Genomic DNA, 23,370 nt, shown 5'->3' on the forward strand with positions numbered 1-23,370 from the left:
TCTGATTGACTAACTAGACAAAGAAGATAGCCCAGAAAAATACTGTTCAATAGAGTCAAACGGAATAGAAGAATCAATTAAAATCCCTTGTATTGGAAAGGAGTTGTTTTGAAAATATAGATTCGCCTAAAGAACCCGACTTATTTGTCAAACCAAAAGTCCAACTGACCTACTGGTCATTCGCACATTTATCCAAATACCCAAACACAACCGACAAAAAATTGGTACTGGGTACGTAACATTTCAATACTTGCTAGAAATTATCGATTTGCTTTTCATAGGAACCCTGTGAATCGAAAAAGAAGTTTTTCAAATATTCGACCAAGGTTGGAAATTGTAGTAAAAACATAAACGAATAAAATGGCATCGCTTGATTATAATGCCAGTTTACTATGAATTCAAGTGTTTTTAATTCGAATTTGTATACAAACCAAGGCCCTGAATAAATAATAATAAAAAGATCGATTTTTTACGGGGCAAGGACAAAGGCCTATAGTGACTAGCAACATGATTCAGATATGCTCTTTGTGTGTAATGCTCTTTATGCTCTTTAAAGTGTAAAGATACCTCTTGGATCACTTTATTTTTTATTAAAAAAAAGGTATTTAAAAATATATACTAAAATGTTTGCAGAATTTTTCAAAAGACAGTACTGGTAATGACTTGCACCCTCCTAGCTGGCAGGGGCGGGCTCCGCCGGAAGAGGACCTCCTTCCGGCTCCGGCTCTACGGTGACAGCCGAGTCCTTGCCCGCTTCCTGGAACTCAAATGGGCGGAGCAGGTGCTTCCGGCAGCTGTTCTGCTGGTCGTCGTCCTCCTCGTCGGAAGAGGCCTCGCTGCCCACCTTCATTTTGACGGGCAGCTTGACCGTGTCGATCGGCAGGTGGCCCAGGCAGTCGAATCCCACGTGGGCCAACTTGAAGCTGGCCACGGCATTCGCGAAGTACACGGCATCGGCCAGGCGCCTCTGCCGCACGAAGGCGGCATAGATGAAGCCGGCCGTGAAGCAGTCACTGTCCCCCACCCGATCGATGATCTTCTTGGTCTTGTGGGCGGGCAGCTCGAAGTACTGGCCCTCCGTGGTCATGCAGCCGGCCCCGAGGCTGCTCCAGGGCACAATGACGCAGGGTCTTCGGATCCTGATGTCCCTGGGCATCCGCAGCAGTTGGTGGACTCCCTCGCAGACCTCCAGCGGCGACATCCAGCCCCGCGTCTCGGCTATATACTTGGTCACAAAGACGTAGTCGCACATTCCAATCAGATCCACGACCGTCTCGAAGGCATTGTAGATCTGTAGCGAGACCACTATGCGATCCTCCTCCTCCCGCCCGTTGTTGTGGTCGAGGATCAGGCGGATCATGTCGCAGGTTTCCCGGGGACTGCGCGCCTCGAAGTTCACCCAGCCGTACTGATCCAGATCCAGTTTCCGGAAATCCTCGGCGGTGACATACGGAAACGGCTTGTCGCAGTAGAAGACCGTGCAGCGACGGGTCCAGCGCTCCTGGACGATCGTGGAGAAGGGCGGACTCTCGTCCGTGAAGGTGCAGTGGCCGATGTCGATGCCGCGCTGCTCCAGGTCGTCGAGGATCATGCGGTAGGTGGGATTGCGGGACAGGACGCCGAACAGCTCCACATTGGCGCCCAGCAGCCGGAGGGCCGTGCTGACGTTCGAGGACCGTCCGCTGCGCTGGAGGATACCGTTCTGGGTGCGCGACCGGTCGCTCTGGAAGTCCACGTTCTCAACGGTGGTCACGTAGTCCACCTCGGTGCAGCCGACGCACAGCACCGCCTTCATCACGCTCAGGGACCACCATTGGGTCATCCTGGTCCTATCTTCCTTTTGATTCCGAATGTGGTTGTCGATCTTGATCCAGGATCCTCTTCTTGCCCTTCCTTCAATCCGTTCTCTTACTCTAAATTTATGATTGTCATAATTTCGATTCTATTTCTGAGTACTTTGACATCGGTTTGACCCATAACAAGAAGGGTACGTTAGCGGAGGTTAGTAATTATGGTTTCAAGGAGTTAGTCCAAATTAAATTTTAGTAAAGGACCATAAAAATAAATATCATAAATATCAGGGGTTTTCAAAACACTATTAAATACCCTTTTGGGCATCTTAAAGTATGCAACAATATATTAAAAAATCAAAATTACATTTATCAAATCATCATGGTACACATCATTTTTATTTTACATATATTATTTAATTATGATTTTTATTTATTTTATTTAATTTTAAATATTCGAATCAAGGTGAAAATATCTTTTACGATGTATTTTTACTTTAAACATTTTATGTTATTAAAAAAGAATTATAATTAAAATCAAAGGCTATGAAAGTTAAATGGATAAAGACAGCAATGGATGTAAAATACTTAAATTACATAAGAATATTTGGGCCTAATTATTATTTATCGGTTTAACATAAAAACAAAAACTGGGTGTATGACAATGTGCTCCCATAGTTTTCCGAACTTTCACTTTTTTTCCGAAGCCAAATCAAGCAGTAATGTTTTTGGAAAACTGAAATTTTGAAATTAAGCAGGGAAAACACAATATGTCCGAGTACGGCAACAAACTGAGCTGGGCTGTCGGCAAGAAGACGGTGCTGTGTGTTGGCACCACGACCATTGACTTCGTCTCGACCATCAGGAAGTTCCCCGTGGATAACAGGAGCGAGAGGGCCGTCGGGGGTTACTGGATACGGGGCGGAAATGCGTCGAACAACTGCACGGTGCTCGCGAACCTGGGGGTCAAGGTGGAGTTCTTCGGAATGCTGAGCAGCCTGAGTGTGTTCCAGGTGCTGATCGACGACCTGAAGGCGCGCGGCATCATCATAGAGAACTGCCCCAGCTGTGACCAGGAGGCGCCCTTCGCCTCCGTGATACTCACCAAGTCGACCAAAACCCGTAACATTGTCTTCTGCAATAGCAACTTTCCGTACGTTGGCATCGAGCACTTCCGGAAGCTGGACCTTGGCCAGTACGGTTGGATACACATGAGGGCCCTGTTCTTTGAGAACACAATGGCGATGGTCAAGGAACTGATGGCATACAATGCGGCCAGGCAGGAGAAGATCGTCCTCTCGCTGGAGTTCGACAACAGCCTGGAGGAGATGTGGCCCCTGATGGACTACTGCGACTACGCCATCTTCTCCAAGCAGCTGGCCCAGCCCAACGGCTGGGTTTCTCTGGAGGATGCCTGCCTGCAGCTCGACGAGCGTCTGCGCATGCGCTGGGGCCTAAACCTAAAGCGACCCTACGTGGTCGTCCTGTGGGGCGAAGAGGGTGCCGGGTTCCTGGACCTCGACGGCAACTACACCCATGTGAGGCCCCACAAACCCAAACGCATTGTGGACGCCCTGGGAGCCGGAGATACCTTCGTGGGCGCCTTTATCTACGGCCTCTACATCCGGGAACGATCCCTGCCCGTTGCCGTGGACTTCGGCAATCGCATGGCCAGCTACAAGTGCACGAAGAATGGCTACGATCACATCGCCAATATCCTACTGCCCCCGGTCCTATGACCCATTACAAATGGCCTGCGTTTCATGAGCAGTCCCCATACCGCTGCCCATTTCTTGTAACCAAAACAAAATTGTTCAGTTATTAAATACAATATATCTTGTTTAAAACTTTCATTAAACGGAAATTTAAATCACAAACTGGAAATTAAGTAAATAAATGAATTGTTAAATTAGGTAAATAAATACGTAGTCGCAGGCCACGAAGCTAGCACTAAACCATCTATGTTAGTATTAGTTTTGTAAACTTTACTACCATCTCAAATAAATAAATAAATAAATCACAAAATATAGTTGTTATAAATCTGATGCCTTAAAAACAAACGCAGTAATTAATAAGTCATCTACCATTTCGAGTAATGGCATGTGTGATAAGGGATTATTTAAGAAGTATACTAAAATTCTACAAACGCAATCGGTGAAAATAAATTTTTAAACATATGGCTTGCTTAAAAATTGAAAATGTAGGGTAAGGATAAACTATTGCACGCCCTTAGCCCTTTAAAACCTAGCATTTATTACGTACACACACCGCTTGCCGAAGATAAAACTATAATTACCTTTCCAGACCCCCGAATCGAGTGTATCGGCTATAAATTATCGGATATACAAATCCCCGTTTTACCTTCCTCGCACTTTTAGTTTTTCCGACTGTCCAATTGATTGCAAAACGAACCTGCAATGTCATTTAATTTTCCTTGCTGAAAAGGGTTCAACATTTTTTCATTCACTTTAGTACCTTTTGTCGTTTACCCTTGGCCATTTGAGATATAGCCAGATTATGTAAATAAATGGAAACCGTTGGGGCATTTCATATACGACCAGCAGGTGACCAAACTGTCCCTGTTCCAAGCCGATAAATGAGATATCCGCAAGCAATAGATATTATTCGCTTGAGCTCGCTCAGATTATGCAAATGCCGAGCAAAACGAATTGCTAATTAGAGATTTGACGAGGCGAATTCGAATTAAAATCAATAAGACCCTGATTTTTGAAATTTGCTATCGCAACCACCGCGAAAAACATAGCTGAACCAAATATAATTCATAAATATTAAGATGAAAATCCTCGCACCACTCCAAAGGGAATAAGGCAATCGAATTATGTATAAATCTATAAGTAAAATCTTCTGAGTCTAGGAGTGGTCAAAGCGAGCAACTGGCCAAACCGTCAACTTCACTTTTGCCTCTTGATTGAAACTCATTTATCATCATAAATTAGAAGTGGGGGCCAAGGAAGAGATTCATCATACTGCCGCCAGCGGACTGTAATCTGGCTCAGATTGAAAATTAATGAGGTCATCAGGCTCTGCATACCCAAATAGCTAAGTGTGCCAAGTAATTTAAGGCAGTACGCGTTTTTTCGCGATTCTCCCTTTAAAACGTTATTATTTTTGTTGCTTTTCATAGATTAACTTACCAGAGGGGGGTACGAATCACCCACCCGTAGGTCAAGTTCCACTTCATCTGTACTCGTGGCTTCATCCCCCACGGTACGAAATTATTTTTTTTAAGGTATTTTACCCAGTTATTAAATGCATTAAAACCAAGCATAACAATAGGAACTTTTTAAAGTCAAAAATAAAACTCTAAAAGCTACATTTCAGAAGTATAAAAAAAAGTTACTTTAAGACAATACTTATAAAGAGCATATATTATATTTTATTTTTATTTAAAGCAGCCCGCAATTGTAATGACCTGTCGATGGAGAAGTTGACCTAAGCTTGACTGGACCCTTTGGAATTTTTTCTGGTGGTAACGTAACTCATGCTCATACTTTTAAAACTCGTTTTTTTAGGAATATATTTATTTACATAAGTGGAATCCTTTATAGTCGAGGTCGAATAAATTTAAAAAAAAAAACTAGATATATATCAGATTTAATTTAAAAAAAATTAATAAAAAGTTTCTATTTTACTTACAAACTTTCATTTTTGTTTTCAAAAAGTCCAATTAGTATGATAATTTTAAAAATATAAATATATACTTCGTCTTCTATAAAAATTGGCGAAAAGGATGCTTTAAAATTGTTCGTGGCTACCGCAAATGTTCTTTATTTTCTTTTGAATTACTTTAAATTCCGTTGAGCAAAGGATATAACAAACAAAAATACAGACCACATCCATCGATCATTTCTAACAAAAAGGCAGCAATTCTGACTTGAAAGGCGACTTTTGGGGTAAGGACTTCGATATTTTATGTTTAAATGGTCCGTAATTGAATTCCTTCTATCCAAAAGTCTTACCCGACCTTTCTCATTTTGTGTGATTTTTTTATAACGTTTACGTCTCTCTTCCGCTGTCACCTTACATACCTTACTCAAGGAAATGTTTAACACAATACCCAAGCCGTTAAAATAAAGATCTGATAAATCTGATTGTGCTAGGATAGCATCAAACTTCAGTGTTACGTAACATAAATTTTACCAGCCACGTAGTGTTAAGACTGGGATCATAAAATGAAACAATTTTTATAGTTCAAACAGTTTAATTTTTAGAAAGTGCTTATTAGAACTGATTTTATTATTTATCTTTCAAATTAAAAAAATCTTCTGCGTATAATACACAGCTTGCATACGAATAGAAGTTTTCGTAAATGTGGTGCGACAACGTATTGACGTTATATTTCCATTGGCATTTAAAAGATGCTCCCTCCATATATAGAGCAGAAGTCATTATTCTTAAATGGTTCATAATCATATGAGCAGTAACCGTATGATATGCAGTGTTCTCTATAAATTTGGTAAATCCATCTACTCCGTCATCGTCTATAATTTTCTCAATTTGGCATATTGATTCCTTCGAAACTCCTATGATAGAATTAAGAAAAAGAACTAGTTTCTCATTATCACTCGTAGTTCCTTTGCCTTTGAAAAGATTTTGAACCGCATCCTTGGCACAATCCGAATTAAACCTTTCTTTAAAGTATTCAATTAGCTCATCAACGGTCCTTTCCACAGCTGGTATGACCCATCTCGTCAAAGCTTCTGTTGCTAAATTAATTGCTACACCAACTAGTATATCCGTTCCAGCACCACGTTTTTCAGCGAATTCTTCAGTCTTAAACATTTTTGACTTGTGAACTGCTTTTGACCGGAAATTAGTTCCAGGGCAATTATGGGAGTCTCTTATTTCTTCCAATTTGTCAACCCTTTGTCTAGTATCGTTTAAACATTTTTGAACAGCTTTCATTTTATATTTGGCTATAAATCTATCAAGAATATTCCAGTGAACGTCGCCACGAATTCTTGAATCAGAATGTTGATAGTCTAAGTCACTTTCATCGGGCGGGGACTTTTTCTTTATCTTTATGTGGTGTCGCTTACACATTGCTTTTTGGCAATTAACTATGACAGCAGTAAGCAACAAAATTGATAGTATAAAAAGCGGTCTCATTTTGATAACTTTGCGTATGTGGCTTTAATGTACTTTGTAATGCAATGTAAATTGTACTTTCTTTATATTGAATGAATTGAATGAATATAATTTATTTTGATATGCCTATTAAGGACGCACTCAACTATTAATATAAGCCGACTGTTCCGGTCTTGACGACTTTTTCGTGCATTCCTGTTTCGACTCGCTTTATTTATTCGAAGAAATGGCATTTTAGCCGAGAATGTGACCAATTCGATTTTGATTTTCGGTAAGAAGCTGTCTGGGCGGCGGATTTCTGAAAACCTTTTTCATACCCTTGTTTTTGCGTACATTCTTAGTATAACATTTGTTATAAAATTACCCTTTGGAAAAGGGGCTAATCAAACTGTACTTAAAAATTAAGCATGTACATAAATTCGCACTTTAAGTACAATTATTTGAATAATTCTCTCTGTGTAGCTATTGTTTTTTTTAAAACCAAATTTTTTTCTGTCACTTAAATAGAGAAAAATCTCTTAGTTCGGATTACTTTTTAAAGTTATGAATCCAGAGAGCTAGCTGGACACTTGCCCCTAAAGGTATTACAGAACTGATAATTGGAAATTAAAAAAATAATTACTCTTTATTCGATCCAAGTCGCCCTCCCTGTGACTCGAACCTCGGACTCTTGTGATCGTACAGGCGCGCTTTGTCCGGATGGGCAATTGACGCATCACATTCATCAGTGCCCAAATCACGTATAAAAGTTTAAAAGGAAAATGTTTGCAATCGTGGAAAATATATTATAATGACGAACTTACTATAAGAATAATTATACATAAAATTGAATTCAGTTCAATTTATACTCACAGCTATGTTTCTTTAAAATGTTCACTCATGTTTCTTTAAAATCTCACTCAAAAACTGTACATCCTCAAAATAAAAATACAAGTACTCGATTGTAGATCGTCAGAATTTTCTCTGTTTTATTACCACTCAACATCATATGTGCACTTCAGTATAAGCGCTTTAGTAGTAAATATTTCATTATAAAACCTATACATATCTCTTCGAACTGACTCAAATCTCAAATACTTTTCAATCATTGTTATTTGAAATACGGTAGCCATATCCAAATAAAATTTGATAAATTCTTCAAGAGCAGACTTTGCCTTTTCCCTACAGAGCTCATCAGAAAATTCTTTTAATTTATTTTGCATTGCTGCAGCAAGTCGATCAAAATTTTCTTGAGTTTCGTAAACTACGTTTTTTTTACCCCAAAATCTCGGTTTAAATAAGCTTACTTTTTTGATCATACCTAACGCACCCTGGCAATAACAATCCATTTTTGCAGGATTATTCGCAATGTCTTCCTCATCCTCTGCAAAAATCATATCTCAATGTATTAGTGGCGCTGTTGTCGATTCCAGTGTTGATGTCTACCTCACCTTGTAAGGTCGTAGGTCTCTCCTTAACCTCAGTCTCAGTCTCAGTCTCAGTTCCCGTTCCCGTTCCAGTTCCAGTTCCAGTTCCAGTTTCATTATCAGTCCCGTCATCATATTCAGGAATATCTGCGAAGGCAATGGGAAATACAACGAAGAGTAGTTTTTATCAAACTTTCTCTCTGATGTTCCCATTCAATACGCACCTCCATAGAAATCGGTATCTGCAAAGACAGTGGAAAATATAAAAAGCATAAATAAAGATTGAATAACTTTTTCGCACAAGACATACGCACCGAAATCATCTCCAGGATCTGCAAAGATACTGGAAAATGTAATATAAATTATTATTAGGTTAAGTGTTAGTGGCGACATTGTTGTTTAAAGTATATATTTCTATTGAAAGCAAGGGGAACTAAAATTCGTTCTGTACTAAAAGTGGAAAATCGAATTCCATGCAAACTCCGAGATTCTTTAATATTTTCACGCCTCATTTAATGATAATGACCATAAAAGCTTATAGGTAAATATATTAAAGTGGTGGAATGCGTATCGTATTCGGTCCTTTTTATACCCGTTACTCGTAGAGTAAAAGGGTATAATAGATTCGTCGGAAAGTATGTAACAGGCAGAAGGAAGCGTTTCCGACCCCATAAAGTATATATATTCTTGATCAGGATCACTAGCCGAGTCGATCTAGCCATGTCCGTCTGTCCGTCTGTCCGTCTGTCCGTCTGTCCGTCTGTCCGTATGAACGCTGAGATCTCGGAAACTATGAGAGTTACAATACTGGGATTAGGCACGCAGATTCCTGAGATTCCTGCGCAGCGCAAGTTTGTTTCAGTAGAGTGCCACGCCCACTCTAACGCCCACAAACCGCCCAAAACTGTGGCTCATACAGTTTTGATGCTAGATAGAAAATTTTAACTGAAATGTATTGTTCTCATCAATACCTATCGATTGACCCAAAAAAAAGTTTGCCACGCCCACTTTAACGCCCACAAACCGCGAAAACCTGTGTCGCCCACAATTTTCATGCTAGATAAACAAATTTAACTGAAATGTATTGGTCTTGTCAATACCTATCGATTGGTCCAAAAAAAAGTTTGCCACGCCCACTCTAACGCCCATAACGCTTAAATCTGTATACCGCCGGTAGGTGGCGCATTTTAATCTCGCTTTGCTACTTGCATATCCCTATTTAGCTGAGTAACGGGTATCTGATAGTTGAGGTACTCGACTATAGCGTTCTTCCTTGTTTATTTTAAATTCCAAAAATAATTAATTTGATACGAGTGGCAACTAAACTTTTTAACAACAAACCGCCAATGATCGTATGAATGCGGAGATATCAAAAACTATATAAGCTGGAGAGTTGGAATTAAGCACAGTAAAGTGTATTTCAGCAGGGTGCCACGCCCACTCTAACGTCCACAAATCGCACGTAACTGTGGATCCTATAACTTTAATTTTAAAACACCAAATATTGTAATCGCCTCTAGGTGGCGCCCTGCAATCTAGAAAAAGTGACTTTGCTCCCTTGCGTTCCCTTTAGTTGAGTAAGGGGTATCTGATAGTCGAGGCACTCCTTCCTTGTTGTAATTACAATAAAACTAATAGGATAGGTTTTACTATCAAGTGTAAAATAATTGGGTGGGTTATGACACGTTAAGTGCGAAACCCCCAAAAAGGATTTTGAAAGAATTTTGAAAAACATAAGAGCATAATACTTTGCCACAAGTTTAACATTGGCTCTTGCTCAATTATAAAAATCAAAACTTAAAGTTTCTAAGAAAAGCAATTCAAAATGTTATTACTGCACCTCAGGTTTAAGTTTTTTATTAAGTACAACATTTTATGACGTTGGAATATCCACGAACTTATATCGCAAGTCCACACCGGACTTAAAAAAACAATAAGGGTACGCAAAGTCCCCTGCAATGATCGGTTCCGAAACTAGCAAGCCCTTCTTCAGAAGAATTTCCCCCAAAACAACCATTATCACAGTTGCATCCAAAAATGTTGCAAGCTCCTTTTCCACAATAAGAACCACTTATCTGTTGCTTCCCGTTATGACACGCTTTTTTCATCCAACAATGCGGGACGGACTTTTTTTGTTCATCCACATATACCTCCGCAAAAAAGTGCTCACAACGAAACTGTGTATAAAAATGCACTTGTCCTTTGGGGCAGCAAGCAGCTTCTGCCCAGATCCTGACAGAGAGGTAGGCAGTTAAGTATACTACGCCAATTTTTTTTAACAGCAAACCCATTTTTACGCTAATAATAACGAATGATGAATGGAATTCCAAGTGGTGAAACGGTTAAGTCTTCCATATTACAAATAGTTTGTCGTCGTCAATTAGACTGGAAAAATGTAATTACATATACCTTAGGTAGACAATTTTCTTCGGTTTGGTTTTCAGCTGAAGTGAGTGGGGGGCTGAAATCCTATACAAACCATTGTGTTAAGAGATAATAAGGTAAGAGATAAAGGGTATACAAGTTCTTCGGAAAGTATGCAACAGGTAGAAGAATGCGTTTACATTATAGTATATATATTTTTGATCAGGATGACTAGCCAAGTTGATCTAGCCATTTCCGTCTGTCTGTCTGGCCGTCCGTTTGCCCGTATGAACGCTGTGATCTCGGAAACTATAAAAGCTAGAAAGTTAGAACCAGACTATAGATTCAACAAATTAATGAAATTAAGCGATTTATAGAACAAAAGATAGGATATTAAAAGGATTAAATAACTTAAACAATAAGTTATAACTTATAACCTAACTTATGTAACTATCTTATAGAATCAATACCCGTTGCAAAATGCCTCATTTAATGTACGAATCATGCGTAAAATTTACCATGCCACAACAAAATGTTTCTCAATGTTAAACAGAACCAGTTCTGTTTTGAATTTACAGCAGCAATGAAGATAGTTTTCGTTTTCATAGTTTTAGTCGTTAAAGAATTCGAGGGAACTTATAGTAAGTAAAAATTGTTAACTGTATGAAAGCCACATTTTGTTTTTTTTTACTTACACACATACCATATTATATTAATTGTCAATTTTTATTTTTGTTTGTATTAGCTAAAAACTTGTTGATTGACCCAAATTTAATCACTGACGAAATGAAACATATCCCTTGGATGGAAAGGTTTATAGAATATAATGAAGTTACGCGACAAGACAAAATATGTTGCTTGAGAAAAAACTTGGAAAAAGTAATGAATATAACAAACAAATTCAGAGATAGGAATAAAAATATGATTTATAAGCCCAAAAATCTAGTAGCAGAAGTCCGGAACGCATTAGACCGCCTACGCAGAATATGGAGAATTATCAAAGACGACCTAAAAGCACATGATGAACTAGAAAAACGTAAAAAAGGAGGTGTGAAGTCTCTCTTAAAATCATCTAATGCCCTATTTTCCAAAATTTTAAAAGAAATCGAGGATATGTTGCGATTCGAAGCGCTGCAATCGGTTAATAAAGCATACAGGAAATTGTTCTTAGAACTTTTTAAAGATTTAAACTCCATTATGGGTAAATCTTTAAAATGTATGTACAGACATTGGAATATGTATGATACACATGTAAATATAAAATATTTCTGAAGATTGTTAGCACATTAAAATAATAAATTTTAAATAAAGCGTAAGGTTATCGCTTTGTTTTTCATCCATTGTAGTTTGTATTAACTTTAAATATGGAAATATTAAAATGGATGAAAAACAAAGCGAAGAAAAGTTTAAAGAACCTTTGCTTTGTTTTTCATCCATTAAGGTTTTTGTTTTTTAACATAAAACATGAAAATATAAATAAATAAATAAATTATCGTTTAACCCAAAGAGCAGTGTTTTTACGTTTTTAGTAGATGATTAGACACACCTTTGTCATAACGATGGCTAATTTAATAAAAAAAATTTTACATAACAAGAAATCAGCCATCTAGTAAACAAGATGGAATGCAGATTTTAAAACGAAATTCAGAATTTTAAATTAAACAGTTTTAGTGGCAAAAAATGTTAGAAGCATTTTAAAAGTAAAAGAGCTCACTACAAACCTAAAAATGGACACATTCCCCTTGGAATATATAAGTTCAATCCCTTGTTACCGATAAAAAATCTGTTTATTTCGGTTTCCATTATTTATATTTTTATATTTGTCATCCATTATATTGTTTACATGTTTGTTCATGTTATTTCTTGCCAAATTTTGACTCACATTTTAAGTATTGGATGATCGCCATAAAAAATACTTCATGTAGTTTTGATAGGGCATGCCAGTAGCAATCGTAGTCTTCGGCTGGTATAGTTGCTTTGACGGGATTACTTATAAGTTCTAAAATCTGAAGCAAATCTTCATAATTTATCTGTTTGTATAATTTCTCCAAGTTAAAAGATATCCGAGGGGAATGTCCCGAGCATTTCACATTTTCGTCAAAATAAATGTCCCAAATAACGTCCGCTAATGAATCCCGAGTTTTATTAGTGCACAGTTCCAGCTGCGATTCCCTGGTTTCGGTTAGGATACTAAGTTGAGCAATTAACGCTAGAGATACTATAAAGGTGTATACCATCTTGAACGAAAGAGCGAAATGATGTGCTATATAACATCAGGAATGTAGGTTGACACCAGCTCTGATTTTGTCACGGATATATAATTATACCCGCTACTCGTAGAGTAAACGGGTATGCTAGATTCGCCGGAAAGTATATAATGTCTCTAGCTCTTATAGGTGCCGAGATCACAGCGTTAACACGGACAGACGAACATGGTTAGACCGGGTAGGCTATTGATCCTGATCAACAATATAAACGCTTCCTTTAGCCTGTTACATACTTTCCAATGATCTAATACAGCCCTTTACTCTACGAGAAACTGTATAAAATTAAGACTTTAAAGGGTTTAGCAGGCGTTAAGGATTAATTAGCTTCTTCTTTTTAAAATACCTTACATTTAAAAAAGCGTAATGATAAACTAAAAATTTACCATGTTGCAGCCATCTACATAGAAATAAAACATTTGATTAAAGGAAAAAAAAGTTGACATTTTAGAAAATCAATAAAATTCAACTTAAAGGTCGGACTACTGAACTCTTGAAAATTATTTAGTTTTGATAAATTTATTAATTTGTTTTCACAAAAAATATCAAAGATCTCATGTAAAATTAAATTATTTGGTTGAGTGATACTATCGATAGAGTAAAAGGTTAGACTAGATTCGTCGGAAAGTATGTAACAGGCAAAAGGAAGCGTTTCGGACCCCATAAAATATATATATTCTTGAAAGGATCACGTCTGTCCGTTTGTCCGTCTGTCCGTATGAACTCTAAATTCTCGGAAACTGTAAGAGCTAGAATGTTGAAATTTGGTATGAAGATTCATAGGCATAGGTTTGTTTCAGCAGGGTGCCACGCCCTCATATTTTAATATTTTGTAAAAATTTAAATGATGATTGTTCATACAGAAAATCGGTTTCTTTCGAAATTTCACTATGTACAGTGTTAGTGAAATCTTGTAAACAGCCAATAGGAATGACCGATAGGTCTTTTTTTAGCTGAGTAACGGGTATCTGATAGTCGAGGCCGTCGACTATAGCGGTTTCTCTTGTTTTAATTACTGACTTTGATATTTAATTGCTTGAATGTAACGTAGCAATTCTGAATGAACAATGTGAAAAGTGTCAAGTAATTTCGGGCTCCTAACTCGACGACCCTTTTGTCGCTCAGTGCGATACGCTACCCCTAGAAAACGATGACCTGGGTTCGGATACGGCAGCGGTTTCCTGGGATGTTATTCCAGACAATTGCATGCTATTGACATTTCAATTGTCTCTCATTATTGCCAGGACCGAGAACGTAATACTGGCGTAGGGAGCGAGAACGACCCTCGTTCAAACTATAAAAAATAGAAACAATGAGAAAGCAGTTCAGAGGGGGTAGCACACGCATGCAATGAAAGCAAAAATTAGCATAATAATAGCAATTGCACTCGCTTCAGGTATTGAAGACTCTGTCCTACCCATTCCGGACTGGATTGGGAAATAATGCAAAAAAATAACGGGTAGGAAAAGAGAAAAGGGAATGCCAATTGTATAGAATCCCATTTTCACCTAATGTCGGTCACAGTCAACTCGAGTATATCAATGTCCCCTTCGATTGGCACGACACCCATTTTCCTAAAATAAGAAAATAGTCGCCAGTGCTTCGAGCCATTTTCATTTCGTTTGTTATTTTGTTTCAAAGTATCAATTTGTGTATCATTAAAATAATTTGATTTCCTTTCCACTTGACGAAAAGGCGACCCTAGCCATTAGGTAAGGGGTTTAACCTTGCCTTTTTTCAACATATTTTGTCGCATTCAGCCGGCGGGGACGAGAAACCCTTTAAAGTATTTATTTTCTTATCCTCAAGCTGACATGACCCCGAGCCCTAATTAGGAAACTCAAGGCATATAATAAGGCAACTTGATTAGAGGCGTCTTACACATATTACATTTCCTTCTGCCGTGGGGGACTTGTAGGCACAGAAAATAAATTAAAGTAAACGTATATATATTTTAAAAACTTTACTCATAAAAGGGAACTTTCGACCCCAAAAGTCTACCTGTTTTGCTATTAATTTGTTATATTTATCTTTATTTGTTATTCATATAATAACTTTGTGTCGAAAAGAATAAAGTTGTAAACTTCAAATCACTTGTGGTTAGGGTTAGTGTCTTTGAGCAACGTAAATTTGTATTAAAACAAAAGAAATTACAAGGGGATCAAGAACAGATACCCAAGAAAAAATATTATTAACATATAGGATACTAGCTTAAGCTGTGAAAAATATCAGGTTGCTCACAAGCAACGTTGATAATAAAAGGGTTAGAATATATTTAAAGCAATTAATTAATTAAATTTGATAAGAACAATGAGTAAATTTCGCAAGGCCCCTGGTCACCTGACATTTTTAATAGAACGCCTGGGATCACATTTTGTAACAAGGAATTTATGAACTGTGTGGCAAAGGGGAACAATAATTCTGACACGGAGCCTAGGAAGGACCCAGCATTTTGTCGGGGCGCACCCAGTCGTTGAAGTCCTTCTCCAATATGCCAGCTTTCAAGGCCTCCTCCTTTAGAGTGGTTCCATTCTTGTGGGCCGCCTTGGCGATCTGAGCCGACTTGTCATAGCCAATGTGCGGATTAAGGGCCGTGACCAGCATTAGCGACTCGTTCACGATCTTGGCCAGTTTCTCCTTGTTGGCCTTAATGCCCTTGACGCAGTTGCAGTTGAAGCTGGTGCACCCATCCGCTGGAAATAAGAAACTCTGATATGTTATGTACTTTCTAGTTATGGAAAATCTACGGTGGTTTTTAAAAGCTTGCAATTGGTTTTAGGAAAAGCAGACGATTCCGACCCCATAAAATACATATATTCTAAATATCGTGAGTATCATCTGGCCGTCCGTCTATCCGTCCGTCTCAGTATCTCAGCGTAAAAGATAATGACAGGATGTATATAAGCTGGAGCGTACCGGATCGGACTACTATAACGTATAGCACCCTAATAAAAATCAGGGAAATCATATAACAATTTTTAGTTCCTTTTTTTTTTATTACAATCCCTTCTACTTAGGTCTATAGCATTTTTTTCAGACTTCCGAATTTAGGGTTAGGTCATTTTTTGAGCTTTTTGATGCTATTCTCTTTAACTCCGGGATATAGCATTTTTAATACTTAAAAATTTTTAATTTTATTATACAATAATCGGACGATTATATGTTATTGCTGGCATGATATTTTTTTGCAAGGGGTTGAAAACCTCTAGTTGCCGAAGTTACCTTCCTCACTGTTTAAAATTATGTTTTCAAAACGTTTGTTGTCCATTCTGGACACACTTACCCAGCAGCTTGATGGAGCGCAGCACATTGGAGGCGATCAGAGGCTTAAAGACGTTCAACTCGAAGTGGCCGTTGGCGCCGCCGACAGTGACGGCCACTTGGTTGCCCATCACCTGGGCGCAGATCATGGTCATGGCCTCGCACTGGGTGGGGTTCACCTTGCCGGGCATAATGGAGCTGCCCGGCTCGTTCTCCGGCAGCAGGAGTTCGCCCAGTCCGCAGCGCGGTCCGGATCCCAGGAAGCGTATGTCATTGCTGACCTTCATCAGGCTGACGGCCAGGACGTTCAGGGCCCCGTGCACCTCTACCATAGCGTCCCGGCTGGCCAGGGCCTCGAAAAAGTTGGGGGCCACCACGAAGGGCAGTCCGCTGAGCTGACCGATCCGCTTGACGCACTTCTCGGCGAATCCCCGGCGCGTGTTCAGTCCGGTGCCCACAGCGGTACCGCCCAAGGCCAGTTGATAGACCCGCGGCAGGACCGCCTCGATGCGCTGCAGCCCGTTGGTCAGCTGCTGGGCATAGCCGCTGAACTCCTGGCCCAGCGTCAGCGGCACTGCGTCCTGGGTGTGGGTGCGACCGATCTTGACGATGTCCTTCCACTCAACGGACTTGGCCTGCAGCGAGTCCCGCAGCGCGGTGACCGCCGGCCGGAGATCCTTGGTCAAGGCGGTGGCCACCGCAATGTGAATGGCCGAGGGGAAGGTGTCGTTGGAGCTCTGCGACTTGTTCACATGGTCGTTGGGATGCACCGGGTCCTTGGAGCCGATCCGCCCGCCCAGCAGCTCGATGGCCCGGTTCCCGATCACCTCGTTGGTGTTCATGTTGCTCTGGGTACCGGATCCCGTCTGCCAGATGGGCAGCGGGAAGTGGCCCTCGTCGTAGAGCTTCCCGGAGATCACATCGTCGGCCGCATTCGATATCGCCGTACTCAGCTTGGGGTCCAGTCCGAATTCCTGGTTGGTTTCGGCGGCCGCCTTCTTCAGAATGCCCATGGCCTGGACCACCTGGCGCTGATCTCGGTAAACAGGTAGAGAGTTATTTGGGCTTATCATGAATTTAGCTACACTGATAAATACATAAACTGGTAGATATAATAATAGGCAACTCAAAATGTCGTACTTGAATTTCAATTGCTAGTCATATTTACTTTATTTATTTAAATTCATTAAGAAAGAATTTCATACCAAAATCATGGTTAGGCTTCTTAATATTAACTTGAATTGTTAAATTAAATATTTGTATTTTTTTAAATATTTAAAGTGAATGTGAAATCATTTATTAGTATTTTAATCCAATGTTTGTTATATTTAGAAATTTATATTAAAATCATATAAATAAAATATTTCTACACAGAGAAAACTATCTAAGAACATTGTTCTTGAATTGAGAACATTCGTTCTTAAAAACCGTGTAAGTACATTTCAGTATCAATATAAGAACGAAATGGTGAGATGAGAAAAGTTACATTTAGTTTAACACCTTTTTTATAAGTATACACTAAGGACTGAACTAATAGTTTTTTGTACATACAATGTACTTAAATACATTAACATTTTTAACTTAAAAATGTCGATCTATTTTTAAGAAATTTTTAAATCGGATGAGAACGTCAGAATTTTCTCTGTGTATGCTTTAAGATGTTTAAAGTGAATCATTGGATTTACTTGGCTTTTTTATCCGTGTGTTAATAAAATAATGCAAACTATTGCAGTTTTATGATCTGTACTTTAACTTGTACTAATTTTTTTAAAAATAATGTTACCGGCATTCGTTCCTCCTCCCCGCCGATCCGGAAGTTGAGAAGGCATCGCATGGTCTGTGCGCCGTAATAGCGATCCATGGGGACCTCCATGGGTCCCAAAGTGTCGTTCTCTTGGCGAGTCTCAACCTTCTTGCTGGAGCTCATCCTGGTACTCTCAAATGTTGTTTTTGGCAAGCAATCAAAAAATATACTCTGATGTCAAGCAGAAACCATTTATTCTGACAGAAATAGACAAGGGCTGCCGATTTTGTTGGTCAAAAAAGTCAACAAAAAGAATCAAAGTACTTGCGGATTCTAAATCATCTATTTCCAAAGGAATGGATTTGTAATATGTTTGAAAAAATGCTAAGATAAAAGTAAACATTCAAATATTGTAAACTATAAAATATTTCATATTATATACATCGTTCTTAACCACCTTTCCAGTTTTTCTTGACCTATTTTCATTTTTTTTTGATGTAAACGACAGCTAAGTAGATGGAATCGGGCTAATTAGGGCTCAACACAGGTGTGTAGTCAATACCTTATCTGGTGACATTGATTGGGGTAAGCGGTGAAAGTGTTAGAACTGCACTATCTCCCTAAAGATGCAGGTGAGTCGAATCACCCCTGTCTCTCTGGGTCAAAATGCTTTTCCGGATTCTTTGGTTTTTTCGTTAGTCATTGTTACCTACCACCCGCATCACTCACTTGTAAGATTTACACTCGAAAAAATGTAAAACCTACATTTAGGATTAATATTACAAAACAAAAAGGGTTAAAGTACTTATGCAGGCATTTATGGCAATAAATTAAACACAATAATGATCTTCAAGAAAATATAAAGGAAGACTTAAGAAATTCAGTATCAGCTAATTAAAATTGTAAAATAATACTAGGTTTGGAAAGACTTTCCAAATTATTGATTATTATAATTTTTAATTGGTAAATACATAAATATAGAAGAGAATTTATTTATGGCCTACAATATAATTCAATCTTTTATTTTGTTAAATGTACATGTTTATTATTTTGAAGACATTTTACTCCAAAATGTTATATAACTTCTCTTAGTGTGAGACGAATTGCCTTTGTTTTTGTCTAACCGTATGATGGAAGTGTGTGTGATTTCCATTTGTTTGGGGAACCACTGGATTCTCTGCGTAGGTGCGTTGTATCGTGAGGTTTGGCTAGGCAGTATTTTCGGGTTTGGGCCATGGCCTAGACAACCTGGCCAGACATGGCCGACAATCGATGTCGGGCAGAAACGTCTTATCATTGTTAGGCGGGTGGCTGAAGTGGAACAAATTAATTTCGTTCGTTTTAATTATTGCTCTTCTTCAGATTCCTATTTTCCTGTCCGTCATACAAGTTGGTATAATTTGAGAGCTATTAACTCGCCAGCTCTTAAGGTCATGGAATCATGATTTAATTATTTAAATGAATTCACGTTTGGACTTTGCTTTTCTTTTCTCACATTGTCTGACCAAAGACCGTAAATCATGCACATCATCGTGATTTTTTGTACAGGTCTTGTCATGGTTCTACTTGGAGGGAACTCTCGGACGTCAGAGGTACTCAGCTGGCTCTCTTGTCTTTGGATTTGTATACTGGTGTTCTGAAATAATACAAATATAAATATTTGTTCTTTAGGATATGAATAAAAGGGGTTAGCCAGGATTACAAGACATTCTTACAAAATGTATCCGGGCGAGTCCGAAGTTAACCGTTGACCCCGTGGCGAATCGCGTGTATTCTGGCCGCTTCAAACTTCACACCCAGGGCACACGAAGTATCCACCTCCACCTCCACCGATTTCTGATATCGTTCTTACCATATTCCTGCGGTTTCCTCGGTCCGCTGCCGTGCTTTCCTTTTGGCGAACAACACATGGGCACGCAATGTTTCCGCTGCAACGGCAGTCTAAAGTGTCCAATCAAGTTTTTGAAATGAAACCTAAATAACATGTCATAATAAATAACCTTCAAGCGACCCGGGGGCCGCCAGTTGACTCTGGCCAACGGAGAAATCCAAAATCCTGTAATTACAACGTAAATCCAAAATGTCTCAACGCCGCACAGCCGTTGCAAACTCACCCAAACAAACGCACACAAAGACCCGAAGGAAACTTAATTCATATATCAAAAAGTTTTTCGGACCGAACAGTGGACGAGAGTAGCAATTTGCGCGCAAGTAGCCGGCTCCACCAGTAAGACCAAAAACGCAGACCAAGTCCAAGACGTATTCGACCACTGGGAGAAAAATCTTATAGTTGTGGGCAAACATAAAATAAGGATATCCCATAAGTTAGGGTTATTTCGATTGCATGCTTACTCCTGGACATAAATCTTGTTAGTTAGAAAATTATATAATCTCTCTGTATAGGAAAATATGTGTATTTTTTAAATTGCTTAATGTATATTATCACACAGAGAAAATATCCAAGAACATTGTTCTTGAATTGAGAACATTGTTCTTGAATTGAGAACATTGTTCTTGAATTCGTTCTTAAAAACCGTGTAAGTATATTTTGGTATCAACATAAGAACGAAATGGTGAGAAGAGAAAAGTTAAATTGAGTTTATTAAACGACTTTTTGATAAGTATTTACTAAGGACTGAACTAATAGTTTATTTGTACATACAATGTACTTAAATACCGCCAACTCATCTTGGTTCGAGCAAAATAAAAACATTTTTAACTTAAACATGTCGTTCTATTTTTAATAACATTTTCAACACAAATGAGAACGTCAGAATATTCTCTGTGCATGCTTTATTTATTTTTTATTTTTTGTGTATACCACTTTTAAATTTATAAATTATATATATTAGAAAAATCGGATCCCGAATTCAGAGACATGTTTTAATAAAATATATATATATATATATGTATATATAATATGATATTAATTGGGATAGTTTTCCTGTCCACTTTCTGTAAATTCAACTCATCGACACAGAAAGTATTTTTTAAATACCTTATTCAATACACAATCATTTCGTTCAGTGTGGAGTATATCGTACCCACTTTGCAGGCAGGTCCTCGGCTTGTTCTTGGATTTCTGGAGGGCGTCGTGCGGGTGGCCGCCCAGGATCGGGGGAATTGGCCCAGGAAGGCCAGCAGCGGATGCGGAAAAGGGAGCTCCCTTCTGGGGTCTCCGCCCGGTCCTCTGTCCGCCTGTCGTGTCGAATGAGAAACACAGCAATTATGCAATTTGATAATACTTCATTCTCGGGTAATAAATATTAATTATTTTTTGCGAATGTGATTTCATGTCCGTGGCCTCTTCTTGAACCTCTCTCAACCGACCCACTGGGCGCTAGTTTACGGAGATTTATGGCCCGCCTGCCTGCAAATGAAATGAGACGGAGACGTCTTCCACTTTTCCCCAATTCTTTTCGCTCAAGATGTTAGCCGGGTACTCGTGCTTTCATGTTGGACATGTGATGGTCCACCTACAATTACCATTGGACTCATTACGCCGAAAATTTATCGGAAAGGATAAAGTTGTCTGTGTTTCCTTTTTGGTTCGGATAGTGCGATTCGAGCGAGTAGGTCGTTGGGTCTTTTAGAAATAGCTTAAAAGACATTTGTATTATTAGCAGGGCTGTCATTTTGGCATAGGTTCGGTTCGGGGACTCGAATCTAAACGATGAATAAGGTTCCGCCCTTAAACCGGTTCGTCGATATGCTGAATCAGTGCTCAGGCTCAAACCGGGGTTACAAAAAGACAGCTTTTAAAGTAAATAATATTTACAATTTCTTATTCGTTGCTTTAAAAAAAAAAACAAAGAAAAAAGGGAATTGTTTTTCAAACGGATCAGATTTTTAAAACTAATTATTTTGGTTCATTTCCGGCTTACTTCCAACATAAAACGCCGCTCCGATTTGGACTGGTTCACAGCCCAGATTATAATATCCATTTTATATATTTATTTATTATTAACTATTATTTTCGTGCAATTTATACAGAGATACAAGATTGAAAGGACTTATATCAGGATTGGGGCTAAGTAAAGCGCCTACTATATTCAAGTTTTCTACTGTGATTTTGGGAACCTTTCGTCTATGTATTTGCTACAAGAGTTGTTGTTCCAAAAATATTTCCTTATAGAACGTTTTCAAAAATTCGGGTCAACCTTATAAGCTTATCCTCAACTTCTTTGGTGCATGATTCGGGCTAATATACACATTAGGTGCTAATTAATTTTTTTGGTGTTGACTGTGTGGCTCGTGACAGTCGGCCATAGTAACCACTGAGGTTACTACACTAGCGGACACAGTCGTGTATGCCACAGTCATGTGCGGATAGGTGGGTACATATACCCGTACTGGCACCCGGATCCCCGCCTCCGGGTATACGAACATTGGCGTAGTCGTCTCTCGCAGGTTGCTTGACTTCCAGGCCGTTAGCTTTCATTTCATTTCGGTTCGTTCCATCAGAAATCTCTCGTGCATAAGGGACATTTTAATTTTGAAAGGGACTCTGACTCCCGTGGAAATTGGCATAACATACACATATCACACTTGCACACAGGGCGCCCAACACACCCCCTGAAGCTCACCAAGCCATATAAAAAAAAAAATAAAAAAAAATAACAGAGCCTGGCAAAAGGAATGAAAAAGTTAAATTGAATTGTGTTGGCTCAGAGTACTCACAGCCATTCGTATTACTTTGGTCCTGCTTATCCTGCACTTGAAGTTTACGCAACTTTTTCAGTTAGTTCTCGGTCTGTTTTTGTAGGTGCTGCAAGATGCCGACAATGTTGCTAGATGTACTGTAAATTACAAGTGATTCAGCAGAAGCAGGGTTATAGAAAATATTTGTATGGAAACTTTCATATTTATTCGGTATATCGTATACTTTATGTGTTTCATCACATCAAAGTTCTCAAAGAAAAGGCTATCCATGACTACTTCAACTTGTTGTAGAACACAACTGAATTCATTTCATATGTATGGGTCCGTATCCTTTTGATAGCCAAAATAATTTCGCGTTCGTGGTGAAGGCAACCTAGTAATTTCCTACGCACCACATAACCCAAATGGCCAACTTGTCGCCAGTAAATGGGCTGCTGTCACGTTATTGGTCTGCCATACTCTAGCTGGCTCGGTTCGGGTGCGGTCTGGTGTTTGGTCTTCTGTTCGGATCTGTTTTATGTTGGGCTGAGCTGCAGTAATCAATTTTAATATACCACCCGAAAGAAATGAGAAGAGCTTTAAGCCTATAACAATGGGGTCTTGTTAATAAGGTCATGTTGATATGGGAGGCCTCATACGTCGCCACGGCCAAAACATCAGTCAGTCCGTTTGCCAGTCGGACCCTGATTCAGTATCAGTCGTTACTTTTTATTATAACAGTCCCTGAACAAACTAACCCTCCCCTTCCACAATATTGGTTCCAACAGTCA

The 23,370-nt window shown here is 39.0% G+C and overlaps 4 protein-coding genes across 5 annotated transcripts in view; 2 read left to right on the forward strand and 2 right to left on the reverse strand.

Annotated features, from left to right (window-relative positions):
• The window catches only part of LOC108006355 (Salivary gland secretion 7), a 161,196-nt gene that overhangs the window by 95,770 nt on the left and 42,056 nt on the right, over nt 1-23,370 (forward strand). The window lies entirely within an intron of this gene.
• On the reverse strand, nt 571-1,961 carry LOC108015887 (ketohexokinase). Its single transcript, XM_036815673.3, has one exon. The coding sequence runs from the start codon at nt 1,820-1,822 to the stop codon at nt 674-676; it is 1,149 nt and encodes a 382-aa protein (XP_036671568.3). The 5' UTR covers nt 1,823-1,961; the 3' UTR covers nt 571-673.
• Nucleotides 2,469-3,641, forward strand: LOC108015903 (ketohexokinase). Its single transcript, XM_017082475.4, has one exon. The coding sequence runs from the start codon at nt 2,561-2,563 to the stop codon at nt 3,527-3,529; it is 969 nt and encodes a 322-aa protein (XP_016937964.4). The 5' UTR covers nt 2,469-2,560; the 3' UTR covers nt 3,530-3,641.
• Fum3 (Fumarase 3) lies at nt 15,277-18,197 on the reverse strand. The gene is made up of 3 exons (XM_036815485.3): nt 17,978-18,197; nt 16,217-17,225; nt 15,277-15,626 (listed from the first exon to the last, which is right to left on the reverse strand). The coding sequence occupies exons 1-3, from the start codon at nt 18,119-18,121 to the stop codon at nt 15,367-15,369; spliced, it is 1,413 nt and encodes a 470-aa protein (XP_036671380.3). The 5' UTR covers nt 18,122-18,197; the 3' UTR covers nt 15,277-15,366.

The sequence above is a fragment of the Drosophila suzukii genome, chromosome 3, assembly GCF_043229965.1.
Source record: "Drosophila suzukii chromosome 3, CBGP_Dsuzu_IsoJpt1.0, whole genome shotgun sequence".
In the NCBI taxonomy this organism is placed as follows: Eukaryota; Metazoa; Arthropoda; class Insecta; order Diptera; family Drosophilidae; genus Drosophila; species Drosophila suzukii.

What these genes read in the sequence shown, in the direction of transcription:
- LOC108015887 (XM_036815673.3), bottom strand. Translation starts at nt 1,822, where the DNA reads ATGACCCAATGGTGGTCCCTGAGCGTGATGAAGGCGGTGCTGTGCGTC.
- LOC108015903 (XM_017082475.4), top strand. Translation starts at nt 2,561, where the DNA reads ATGTCCGAGTACGGCAACAAACTGAGCTGGGCTGTCGGCAAGAAGACG.
- Fum3 (XM_036815485.3), bottom strand. Translation starts at nt 18,121, where the DNA reads ATGAGCTCCAGCAAGAAGGTTGAGACTCGCCAAGAGAACGACACTTTG. An exon ending in GGGAGGAGGAACGAATGCCG is followed by an intron (nt 17,226 to 17,977) that starts GTAACATTATTT and finishes TACCGAGATCAG; the next exon opens with CGCCAGGTGGTCCAGGCCAT. An exon ending in GCGCTCCATCAAGCTGCTGG is followed by an intron (nt 15,627 to 16,216) that starts GTAAGTGTGTCC and finishes TCTTATTTCCAG; the next exon opens with CGGATGGGTGCACCAGCTTC.